General features: G+C 44.5%; 1 protein-coding gene across 3 annotated transcripts in view; it reads right to left on the bottom strand.

The window, feature by feature from the left end:
- Positions 1 to 13,078, bottom strand: part of GNB1 (G protein subunit beta 1) — a 110,028-nt gene that overhangs the window by 29,454 nt on the left and 67,496 nt on the right. For all 3 annotated transcript variants that reach the window (XM_038746306.1, XM_038746307.1, XM_038746308.1), the window contains 3 exons: positions 10,158 to 10,262; positions 4,478 to 4,516; positions 1,984 to 2,090 (listed from right to left, as the gene is read on the bottom strand). In XM_038746306.1, the coding sequence (XP_038602234.1) occupies positions 1,984 to 2,090; positions 4,478 to 4,516; positions 10,158 to 10,214 (203 nt within the window). In that variant the 5' untranslated portion in view covers positions 10,215 to 10,262. The remainder of the gene's footprint in view (positions 1 to 1,983; positions 2,091 to 4,477; positions 4,517 to 10,157; positions 10,263 to 13,078) is intronic.

Below are 13,078 nucleotides of genomic sequence, written 5' to 3'. Positions count from 1 at the left end.
ATGAGGATACTGAGGCACAGGAGTTAAGTGACTTGCCCAAGGTCATAAAGGAGGCAGAGCTGGGATTAGAACCCAGGTCCTCTGACTCTAAGACCTGTATCCTTTCCACTAGGCCATGTTGCTCCTCCAACTTGTAACCTAAAATAAATGATCCTGTTAGGGCGAGCAGTACCAGAGACAAAGGAGGTAATGAAAGGAGACTATGGAGGGAGAGGGGCATGACTAGGGTTCGGATTGGGGACCTTACTGGGGGAGCTCCAAGGAAGAGTCCAACAGAGTTGATGACACCCAGATCTACATCTCTGCCCCTGCTCTCTCCCCCTCCCTCCAGGCTCGCATCTCCTCCTGCCTTCAGGACATCTCCATCTGGATGTCCGCCCGCCACCTAAAGCTCAACATGTCGAAGACTGAGCTCCTTGTCTTCCCTCCCAAACCTTGTCCTCTCCCTGACTTTCCCATCTCTGTTGACGGCACTACCATCCTTCCCGTCTCACAAGCCCGCAACCTTGGTGTCATCCTCGACCCCGCTCTCTCATTCACCCCTCACATCCAAGCCGTCACCAAAACCTGCCGGTCTCAGCTCCGCAACATTGCCTAGATCCGCCCTTTCCTCTCCATCCAAACCGCTACCCTGCTAATTCAAGCTTTCATCCTATCCCGTCTGGACTACTGCACTAGCCTTCTCTCTGATCTCCCATCCTCGTGTCTCTCTCCACTTCAATCCATACTTCATGCTGCTGCCCGGATTATCTTTGTCCAGAAACGCTCTGGACATATTACTCCCTTCCTCAAAAACCTCCAATGGCTACCGATCAATCTGCGCATCAAGCAGAAACTCCTCACCCTGGGCTTCAAGGCTCTCCATCACCTCGCCCCCTCCTACCTCACCTCCCTTCTCTCCTTCTACTGCCCAGCCCGCACCCTCCGCTCCTCCACCACTAATCTCCTCACTGTACCTCGCTCTCGCCTGTCCCGCCATCGACCCCCAGCCCACGTCATTCCCCGGGCCTGGAATGCCCTCCCTCTGCCCATCCGCCAAGCTAGCTCTCTTCCTCCCTTCAAGGCCCTGCTGAGAGCTCACCTCCTCCAGGAGGCCTTCCCAGACTGAGCCCCTTCTTTCCTCTCCCCCTCGTCCCCCTCTCCATCCCCCCGTCTTACCTCCTTCCCTTCCCCACAGCACCTGTATATATGTATATGTGGTTGTACATATTTATTACTCTATTTATTTATTTATTTATTTATTTTACTTGTACATTTCTATCCTACTTATTTTATTTTGTTGGTATGTTTGGTTCAGTTCTCTGTCTCCCCCTTTTAGACTGTGAGCCCACTGTTGGGTAGGGACTGTCTCTATGTGATGCCAATTTGTACTTCCCAAGCGCTTAGTACAGTGCTCTGCACATAGTAAGCGCTCAATAAATACGATTGATTGATTGATTGATTGTGAAGGAACAAGGAGATGGCTGAGGCACCTGAATAGGTGTGGTGGGCAATGGAAAGGGAGGAGTTTAAAGAGAATGTAGGACAGGACACGACAATCACCCATGGTACCCAGGATGGTGGGAGGAGGGAGGTGATTCGGTTTAGAGAAAAGAAATGGTCGTGGGTGTAGGGCACTCAATCTTATGGAGGGGACTGAGCTGTAAGAAAAAAGTATGGATGAGGCAGGTGAAGCAGAATGCCATCTCTGCAAAGTCACACCCATGAGCACCAGTAAGCCCAGAGGAATGGAAAAGAGAAATTCAAATAATTCAATTTTGTTCGCTGTTAGGCTCTCTAATGAGATGGTGACAATGCAGTTCAAAAATCTCACCTAAAATGAGCTTGTGGATTTTGTTCATCCAAACTATACCTCTCGCCCCATGAATATAGCACATTCTAAATTTCACCCTTTCCCCTTAAATATTGTGACAAAGAAGTCAGCTCAAATTGAACAGCATGCCATACTAAAAAACAACAAATTTCAGATGACAATAAACGTACCTGGAATCGGTGCCCCAGTGCATTGCATAAATTTTAGCCAAGTGCCCCCTCAGCGTTCTTCTGGTGCGCATCTGGATTCGGCCCACTGGATCAATGTTGGCCGTGATCTAAATGGGAAAGATATTGAACTCTGAAGATTCTGGAAGCATTATCAACCTGCTTTAATGGACCAGTTATCAATGTTGAAATGCTCTTCCTGCCAACTGGAAAATGTCTGCCTCAAAGATGAAACAGAAACAGCAGGCTTAAATTATTTACGGAAACTGTGTCTGCAGTTTTAAGCTCTATGTTTACGGTACCGTCCATTTGTTTCTTTTCGGATACCCCAACCCCAGGCGGGACAAGGTAAAAGAACAGTCTCTAAAGCCGGGCTTTTCAAATATAGGGCTCGGAGTAAGCACTGGGTTGGGATTTCTATGGCTCATGGGCAATATTATAAACTCTACCAGCCACACAGAGGAAAAACATTCCTGCCAACTGGGTCACTAGAGTTACAGTCAGAGAGAGAAGCAGTGTGGCCTACTGGAAAGAGGAGTGGCCTGGCAGTCAGAGGAGCCACTTATCTGTGGTGGGAACTTGGGTAAGTCACTTCGCTTCTCTGAGCCTCAGTTACCTCATCTGTAAAATGGGGATTAAGACTGTGAGCCCTACATGGGGCATGGCCTGTGTACAACCTGATTAGCTTGTATCTATTCCAGTGCTTAGTACAGTGCCTGGCACATACTGCCTGGCTTAACAATCACCACGGGAAAAAACAAACACCTTCCCCCACTCTTTCCCACCACTATCCCCAAAGGAATGCCCTTTCTCCCCAACATTCCCCTATCCCCTTTTAACTATAGGTTCCCTCTACTCCTCCACCCAAATGAGGCCGAACAGGTTTTCCCCTGGGTCATAAACGGGCTTGGGAGTCAGATGTCATGGGTTCTAATCCCAGCTCTACCACATGTCTGCTGTGTGACCTTAGACAAGTCACTTAACTTCTCTGAGCCTCCGTTACCTCATCTGTAAAATGGGGATTACGACTGTGAGCCCCACAAAGGATCTCCTGATCCCCTTGTATCCCCCCCAGTGCTTAGAATAGTGCTTTGCACATAGTAAGGGCTTAACAAATGTCATCATCATCATCATCATTATTATTATTATTATTATTATAAAGACCAACCATTTGGGGACTACTGCTCTAGAGAAGTCCAACTGCCATTCTCTCAACCTTTATATGTTGAAAGTTCACTTCCTGAGGCAGATTTTGTTTAAAGTCATAGCTTCTACATTTTCTATTTTAAGGCGACTCCAACCTTTCCTTTTACAACAGGGGTGTTTTCTGTAAAATCGTTTCATGTCAAGGCTTGCCAACTTGGTGTCCTTTTACAACTGACAAGCTATCAACTCAACCCAAGAATGAAAAAATCTGACTTTTGAATATAAGGGTTTCTAGCATTAGCAGCAACTGGGGTTCTGTGCGGGGAAGGGGGCAAAAGGATTTCTTAATAATATGCAAGCAAAATAAAGTTAAATGAGGAACTAATCAATATTTCTGCCATTATACTTTTTAATATAACGGTTAGTCTCTAAACTACAAGAAAGCACTAGCAAAAGCAAAATTACATTCCCAATGATGAACTGAATGATTTACACTCGATCGGCCTGTATAGTCTACTGAGCCCAGAAGTTATATCCCTATTTTACAGATGTCTAAATACTTGCCTGTCTCCATGTAACACAATTATTTAGCAATAGCATCTGGGTACGGAACTCTGCTTCTTTTCTTTAAACTGTCAAAAGGCCTTAGTGACCAAGAAACAAATGAGGTCATCTTCTAGATATAGAAAACTACACAATGCTGGGCCTCAATGCCTGCACAGTACCATTCCACACTTTAGTAAGAAGCTCTTCAGGGACTTGGTATTTTAAACTTCGACTCGCTAAAACTTTTCCAGACACTCTGAGAAAGGCCCCGGATCAACCCATTCAGGGTGGGTTTCTCTGGTGCAGATTTTTACTGCCACCGGGAAGTTGGTTTTGAGATCATTCACCAGGGCAACTAACTTGGCCTTTTGGATCCAAATGGGTCTCAGGCAAAAGGGACTTTCAGGGCCAACCCGAGACTAGCAGTATAGTTGAGGATCAGAGAACAACCAGGGAGTTTTGAGTTTGAGGGATGGGAATCCCTGCTGGTCAGGGAGTTCTTCAGGGCCATGGCCCTGGAGTTCAGCGGGTAATGCTATTAAAATATTCTACTTCTTTCAAATTTCCTTTATATGAAAAGGAATCCAATGGCCATTGAAAGGTCAATATACCGGAATGTACCACAAGCTCCAAGATGAGGCTCTACAAATGCGCACCATGGCAAACTCACACCAAGGCTTAGCAGGATTTGCTTTCCAGAGAATATATCATACTCTACAGTGGAACAGAAACCCACAAACACCATGCAAAAGAGTCTTTTAAAAAGCTGCGGTAATTAACCCAAGATGGTACATTAGCTTCTTACCTGGGCCAGGGTTGCATCTGCACATGCTTTTCTAGCATCCTGTTAAAAAAAAAAAAAAAAAGAAGTGGAAAGTTAGAGACTGAGTGTGCCAAACTTTATGTGCACACAGTTCTACATACAATGAATGGCTAAATTTGAACTTCTGTGGCAATCATGTGTGAAGCACAAGCTGTTTCACTCAGAGTGTCTGCTGCACAGTGTTTGATCAAATCCAAAGCCAAGGTGAACCAGAGAACCAACTCTGGAAAGGAAAGATTCGAATGCTAAGGATTCTAAAGACAACCAAAATTTTAAATGAAAATTCTAAAATCTACACCTGTTCTATACTCTACACATAAAACTTCAGATTTTCTATTCCACGCTTTAGCAGGAGGGCGAGTACCTTGAAAAAATTTTAAAGACTGTATTTCAAAAATGATTCACTAACACTGTTGGTTATTACTAGACGCCATGCATTAAGCACTCACAATGGACAAACAACTACCTTAAGCGTGGGGCCAATTTCAAGAATATCAATCAATCAATTGTATTTATTGAGCGCTTACTGTGTGCAGAGCACTGTACTAAGCAGGAAGTACAAGTTGGCAACATATAGAGACAGTCCCTACCCAACAGTGGGCTCACAGTCTAAAAGGGGGAGACAGAGAACAAAACCAAACATACGAACAAAATAAAATAAATAGAATAGATATGTACAAGTAAAATAGAGTAATAAATATGTACAAACATATATACATATATAGATAAGTGCTAAATCATGGGATTTAGAGTGGGAGCCCATCCATTTTCAGTACTTGTTCACCCTTCTACTTCACCCTAACCCTAGTGGGAGTCTCCAACCTGATAAACTTGTATCAACTCCACAAGTGACTCACAATCTAAAATGGGGAGGACAGACACACATCACAACAATATAACCCAATCAACAATAAGAGTTGGAAAAGTATCAACAGTATACTATGCTTGCTACACTCATTTGGAGGGGGCAGTGGCCAAGCAATAGGCCACTCCAGACAAGCTATCTTACAGGTTGATAAGGTGGCTTTTGACCATTCATTCATTCAATCATATTTACTGAGCACTTTCTGTGTGCAGAGCATTGTACTACTAAGCACTTGGGAAAGTACGATACAACAATAAACGGTGACATTCCCTGCTCACAATGAGCTTACAATCTAAAGGTAGGGAGACAGACATCAACATAAATAAATAAAATTACAGATATGTACATAAGTGCTGTGGAGCTGTGGGGGGAAGAACAAAGGGAGCGAGTCAGGACAATGTAGAAGGGAATGGTGGATGAGGAAAAGTGGGGTGTAATCTGGGAAGGCCCCTTGGGGGAGATGTGCCTTCAATAAGGCTTTGAAGGTGGTTGGGGGGGGAGTAATTGTCTGTCGGACTTGAGGGAGGGTGTTCCAGGCCAGAGGCAGAATGTAAGTGGGGGTCAGTGGCGAGACAGGCGAGATTGAGGCACAGGAGTGAAGAATTATTCTGGCTGAGAGGGGGCAAGGTGACGGGAGTGCTTTAAAACCAATGGTGAGGAGTTTTAGTTTGATATGGAGGTGGATGGGCAACCACTGGAGTTTTTTGATTGTTTTTGTAGAAAAAAATCTGGGCAGCAGCAGGGGATAAACAGCTCTTTTTCCTTACGGCAGTGGCAGAGACTGTGGATAACACTGACCAGAGAAGCAGGCATGGGGGGGAGAAGAAAGAAGCTTGGCCGGATCATGGCCACACTGAGGGTAAGGCATCTGAGTGCCTAGTGGCACCTCACTCTAGGTGTGTGGGCACCTCACTCTCTCGCTTTTTAAAAACGAGACTGGTGTGTGTTTATATAAATATTCAATGAGACTGCACGTCTCTATTTAAATCTGACCAAACAAGAATTAAACAGTCAAATTTAGGCCCAGTTACTGGTCCATTTTCTAGCCCCACTTCAATGGTTACACTATCCATCGCTTTGTATATAATTAAAAATATTCTGTTCCTTCTCGTGCCGCAAGAGTTATGCATAAGTATTTCCATGCTGGATGGACCCCTGTAACTCTTTTCTTCTTTAATATATATGCATATAAAAGGTTTCTCTGAAAAAGTAGTAATTTTCTCAGCGTTAAGCTTCCCTCTTCAAGTGCTTACCCTAATAGTTATTTCTGAACACTGCTCTTGCTGACATTCTGTACCCTGCATAATGGAGAGCGGAGGTCTTGAACAGAACTCTGCCTCTTCTGATAAATTAAAGTAAGAGATTCACGAAGAAACGTGTGATTTGATTCACCACACTCAGTGTTTGCAAAATTCCAAGGACCCCATGACAGGATAAACCTTCAGAGGACATTTCCATTACACGGGTGGGAGGGGACACTTACAGGAAAATGATATGTAGATTTAGAGAACTTCAAAATAATTTCCATTTAAACCAAATGGCTGCTTTTGCATAGGAATAGCTGACTGAACCCTTAATGCTGGACTGTACACAATCCTCTGAACAGACTGCTCCAGCCCCCAAATGCAGGAAGCAGTCATCTTTTTGGAGCCAAGCTTTCATAACAGTTTAAAGGAATCTAATATTAATGAAGACAGGAAGACATAATCTTCACTTCTTAAGTTAGGGTATACAAAAGGCTGCACTGCGCTTCCACCGTGAGGTGGCTGGCAAATAAACCTTCAACATCTGTGGTTTTTCCACGCTTGTCCAACTAAGATCCATGCATACGCAGGGTTTCCATGGGGTCTGAGGACTATCACCAAATTCTTTGGTGAGCAGGCTATGAGGAAAACATTCAAACCAGCACATCCCATTTAAGTCAGGTTTGAGGTTTTCTTTTTTTTTTTTTTTAAACCCCGTTGGATGTGGTTCAAGTCAAAACAATAGGACACGGTGAAGCCTGATCCTGTTTGAACTGGTGCTGAAACATGGAGACTCTGCTCTTAGTCATCTGAAGACAACTCTGAACAACACTTTGGAAGTGCAGCTGGACAACTGCACTAATAAGTCATCTCCATTTCATCTGCGCTGGCAGGCAGTGCTCGCTCTAGGGACAGACTAAAAGCAGGCTCACTTTCCATTCTGATTTAAGGTTTCTCAATTTCGATTAGCTTTAACCGGAAGAAACGCAACCATACGTTTTAAGGGATAAAACTTTACTTGAGGGCATTTAGTAATTCTGACTAGCAGCAGAGTCTGACCCTACTGGGCTACACCTTTTGTCCCCAGAAGTTTTCTGCGTCCTCAGAGTCAAATAATAATAATAATGATGGTATTTGTTAAATGCTTACTATGTGCAAAGCACTGTTCTAAGCACTGGAGAGGTTACATGGTGATCAGGTTGTGCCACAGGGGGCTCAGTTTTAATCCCCATTTTACAGATGAGGTAACTGAGGCACAGAGAAGTTAAGTGACTGGCCCAAAGTCTCACAGCTGAAAGTTGGAGTTGGGATTTGAACCCATGACCTCTGACTCCAAAGCCCATGCTCTTTCCACTGAGCCACGCTGCTTCTCCAGTGTGTCAAAGGGTCACACCTGTCCTGGAGAAAGCAGTTTTCCACCACTGGGGCTCACAATGTTTAGGTGTCCCAGTAACTCTGAGCAGCTATTTTGATACACACAGATTGTAAGCTTGTTATGGACAGTGAACATGACTGCTAATTCTGTTGTACTGTACTCTCCCAAGCGCACAGTACAGTGCTCTGCACATAGTAAGAGCTCCAAAAGTACAATTGATTGATATATCTGTGAGTAAATGTTTTTTTAAAATTTGGTTCTCAAAAAGCAAATTTTTTTGTTTTCAAAATGTGAGGTGATGCAGAATTTACAGCTTCTTTCTCCAGCTAATTTCTAACCCATATGGGATTACATCGTATGCCCTTTAGAGGTGTAGCCCCTCTTTATGAACTCCGATTTCTAAAATATCAAAATGCATCTTATGCTTTGCTCAGTGTTTTATGAGCAAGGTCAAATCACTATTAGACGGACTATTAGAAAGTTAAGGGCCATAAGGTAACACGACATTGGGCACAAAATTTAACGGTAAAGTAGAAATGAAAGTCAAACCCTCCAGGTAAGTGGTTAAGACAAACCCTTACACCCACCTAAATCCTGATTTCCATGTTCTTAGTCATCAGCCCTGAGACACTCCCTGTCAATTTTACCACAAAGCAGTGGGTGGCTGGCAGTTGAGTGCTTCTGACATGGGGAAAAAAATAACCCAATACAAAGCTAATTAAATTAGTGTGAAGTAGAACCCCCATACTTTGATCTGCAACAAAAATTCCATAGCAGTTTCAAACTGCATTGATATGAAGCACAAGCTGTCTTGGTCAGGGTCAGGTTTTTTATTTTAATGACAGTTAAAATTATAGAAAGGATAGATCTGTGTTTCTGGAAAGAAATGAGGATCCTTTCACACTTTTGGAACTAGACCCACCTCAGACCAACTACTGAAGTACAGACTTTCGACACAAACTAGCATGCTGAAGATTGAAGAGTTTATACAACAAATGTTTGCCCAATAATGCAAATCACCGATACACCCAACGACCACCATGGGAAATTTAGGACACCTAAACTCACCTTCTCCACACTTTTATCGATCTGGAGAGGACAACATTTTATTTTTTAATTTTTTTAAGCCGGGGGGAAGGGGAGAAGAATTTTAAATCCTCTATGAATACAGGAATTTGTGCATTTCAATTCTCAGTGATTTCAGCTTTTGCCAAGTGCAACTGGGAAGTGACCAAAGTGGCATTTCTCACCATCCCTGCAGCACAGTCAGAATAATGGGCTCTTGATAGGGAAGATGGGGATAGTAGAACAAAGAGGTCCTCTAAACTTTGATGCAGACTTCCAAAGTGGGTGCTCTCCTCCTCCTCTCACACAAAATAAATCTCTGGAATGACCAATATTTTCATTAGTCTGAAAAATCTGCCTGCTTTTACCAACACTACCCCATCTTTGGCCTCTTCCAAGGCCCAGTCCTCTTGCAGCATTAGGCCAGAAGACAAGTGTCCATCTTCAGGAAATCTCAACAGTGAGTGGAAGAAAGGCCTAGGCATGTATTTCTCTTCTGTCCTGTCATTTCTATTTCAATGCAGAGTAAGCTAATTCCCCTTGCTAGATTAACAGCTAAATGCTGCTTTGAAGAGGCCAAGTAATAATGTAACTACTATAGATTTATCAAACTACCTCATTTAAAGGGTTCATGATCTCTTCTCAGGCTCCGCAGCTCCTGAAGGTCATTTTTGTGGGGAACACAGCCTCGGTGCCTCTTAGTTTGAACACCACATTTACATTACAAGCAGAGTAGAACTCCACTTTATAGCTGAGTCAGGCTAAAAGTGTTACAGCCCAGGTCTATTTCATTAAAGCAATCCATCCTCTAAGGAAGCATGTAAAGTCACAAGAAAAATGTATGCTAATCCTTAGTGCTAAGAAGCCATGCCATCACTTGTGCTTTGAAATCCCACTGGCTTGTGGGCCACATGGTGCTGGTGGAAGACATGGCCTGAGAAGGGCTGGAGCCCAGGGCGGCACCCCCTGCCCCACACCTCCCTCGAAATCTTACTGTCCCAACTCTCTATAATGACATGGTCACTGCGCCTTGGGGTGACCCATCTGAAGCAACGTGACTAGGGCACGCAGAGCAGGATCACAGTCCAAATGGGCGGCCAGGCTGATACGTACTCTAATTTGGTTTTTAAGTTGCTCGGCCTCCTGCCGTAACTGGTCAAGTTCACTCATTTTCTGGTGCTGAGGAGTTCCGGGGCCACCGCCGAGACTGTCACAGATCTGAAACAGAGACACACGCAAAAGATTAGTTCACATAGGTGGAGAGGCCCAGTGTAATGCAGCAGGAACTATCCTTTCGACACAGTTGGAGCTCAATCTGGAAATTTTATGGTTTCAGCTACACTACAAACTATGGCTTTATTTTGTAACATGTTACAAAATAGCAACTGCTAGTCTAGACTTTTTATTTCTGCTTTAATAAAATAAGGATAGAATTACCACCCGCAACTCAGGTTGCAATTATTTCATTTTTAAAGTAGACTATTTTCTTGATTCCCACCTTGGACAAAATGCCCAAGTTCAAAACGATACTCCCAACTCTGACCATCTGCCCATGCCTTTTAATTTGAAAGGAACTCTCTCCCAACCTCAAATTAAGATGAATCCAATCCCTTTCTACCTTCAAACCACCCTTAAAAAAGAAAAAAAAAGATAATCTCACAAAGATTTCCCTAATTCCTATCACACTGGTCAAGCCCTTTGGCCACCTTTCATTCACTCCTGTTTATTAATTTTAGGCATACTCAGGTTTCTATGCCTTTTGTACTTTGTAAGCACGCTTTCTGTTTGTCTCCAAGAGCAAGGGCCATGTCTTTTAGCTCTATTGTATGCTTCCAAGTCTCCAGACCAGTGGACACCCAGCACACTGCTCAGCACATAGTAGGTGCCCAGTACACAGCCGGCGCTCTGTACCCAATATAATAATGTGCCCGGTACACAGCACCCTACACCCAGCAAGTGCTCAAACACTGATGATGATCCTAATCATCCCATTTTCTTTGAAAACCTAAAGGATAGCTACCAATAACTCAAAACAGTAAATAGGGGAAGGCACTTCTCCATGAAGCTCATTATGGGCAGGGAACACATCTACCAATTCTGTTATATTGTTCTCTCCCAAGTACAGTGCTCTGCAGCAAGGGCTCAAAAAATATCCCTGACTGGAGGAAATCTAAATATCTGTGCCATGTTAGTGATGATGGACTCTCCCAACAGGCACAATGGAAGAACCTCAGTCAGACTTCAGGACAAATAATTACTGTGGAGGAATTCATTATTGTGCTAGTGGTGTGGTGCCACTCATACTCTGCCCTGCCTGCCAAGCGCCTGCTGGGGCCCCGAACCCAACAATCAAGTAGGCGGGCAGGGGTGCAGCGTACTGTGAAGTGCACAGGCAGTCTTTGCCCTCTCTAGCTGAGAACAAGCAGAACAGACTCCAGGTCTTCTGAAGTCTCAGAGTGTTGCTCTTTCCACTGAACCATAAAATAGGCTACAGGCAATAGGCAAAAATATTTAAAAACTGTGCAAATATTTAAATGCTCCAGGAACAGTGCTTAGAAAACTGCAGAAAGCTTCATTACAGGGGTCATGGAACGAAACAGTGACACCTGCAAACCTGGAACTGCATTGTTTGGCACATTTCAGAACATTATTCTTAAGTGATATCGGTGGTAGAGAAAGTTTTCTGGTTTGATGCATAATTTGATAAAGCAGTCACTTCAGATAGAAATGATCAAAATCCAGAATACTGTAAATGAAACCTGTGAAATTGTAGTGACCTGTTTTCCCAATAATTAATCATCTAAATAGGAGACTTCCTCGATCACCCTGTCAGAAGTACTCAATCTTCAACAACATTTGACATGAAAAGCTATCATTGCATGTACTCATCTCTCCTTAATTCTGAATGTTAACAAGAGTGGAACAGATAGAATGCCTACCAGAGCAACTGAATTATTCCTTGATTGAACGTGTATAATCAGTGCTATGGAGAAGAGAAATGTGAGGACGAAAGTTGCTTAAAACGATAATCAGTCCACCTGCTCGGTCCACACCACTGCTGCTCTGACTGTGCAACGCAAAAATGAAGGTGCAGAGCCAAGTAGCTAAGACTTCACTTTCTACGAAAAAGCCGAGGGCTCCTCTCTGTCTCACTTCCCGCTGAACTTGGAGGTTTCGATCCTGTGTGGATGCAGAGCAGGAGCTTTCAAGGTCTGAGAGCCCCCCTAAATCCTTGGTCTAACTGCCAAGCTCTTTCAATACTGAAAGCCCAGTCTTTGTCCATTGGAGCATCTTGGGCCACCCAGGGATCCAGTACCAAAGGCCTCCCTTCCTTGACCCCTTGGCCAGCGGCCACTGGGTTTGGCTCACCCTCGTCCCCGTTGCCTAGGCTTTCCTGTCCCTGCCCTGGGGGGCCAGCTCCTTGTTCCATCACCTCCCCAGCAACTCTCGGGGGCACTTTCAGTTTCCAGCCTCCTGTGCTTGATCCTGCAAGGCTTCCTCTCCTTGCGGGCAATACTGCCCTTCTAGGTCCTTTCCCTTTCATGTAATAACAAAAGGAAGAGCAGGATCCCCCTCATTGCCCTCTAACGGCCCTGGCTAAGTGTAGCCACCCATCCCCGTCTAGAAAAGAAGGCATGGTCCGGCCGGCGGAGCCTGGGAGGTGGCTCGCCTTGGCTTGGCTGAAGGCCCAGGCCTGCCCTTCATGAAACATTTAGCATCATGTTTAGAAACATCCAGGGCTGCTGTTTTCACAGATTGTATCTGCTTTTTGAGGCCCTGACCCCAAAACAGATTTCAAAAAGCATGGCTAAAGTTCATGAGGCTTTGGAGACTTGGTCCTCATCTCTTCCATCGCTGCTGAGAAAAGTACCATGGTGACAGTCACCTTCCCTCCCATTTCCTAGGGTCCCTGCCCGTGGCATGCTCCGTGCCCCGTGGGGTGGGGATAAACGCTGCTCTCGGACATCTCCATTGCTGCTGAAAATAGCCCCAAGGTAACTGCCACCGAGGGTCCCTGCTGCCGGGACGCTCTG

Source organism: Tachyglossus aculeatus, chromosome 5, assembly GCF_015852505.1.
Source record: "Tachyglossus aculeatus isolate mTacAcu1 chromosome 5, mTacAcu1.pri, whole genome shotgun sequence".
Taxonomy (NCBI): Eukaryota; Metazoa; Chordata; class Mammalia; order Monotremata; family Tachyglossidae; genus Tachyglossus; species Tachyglossus aculeatus.
This window is presented reverse-complemented; position numbering and strand designations above follow the sequence as displayed.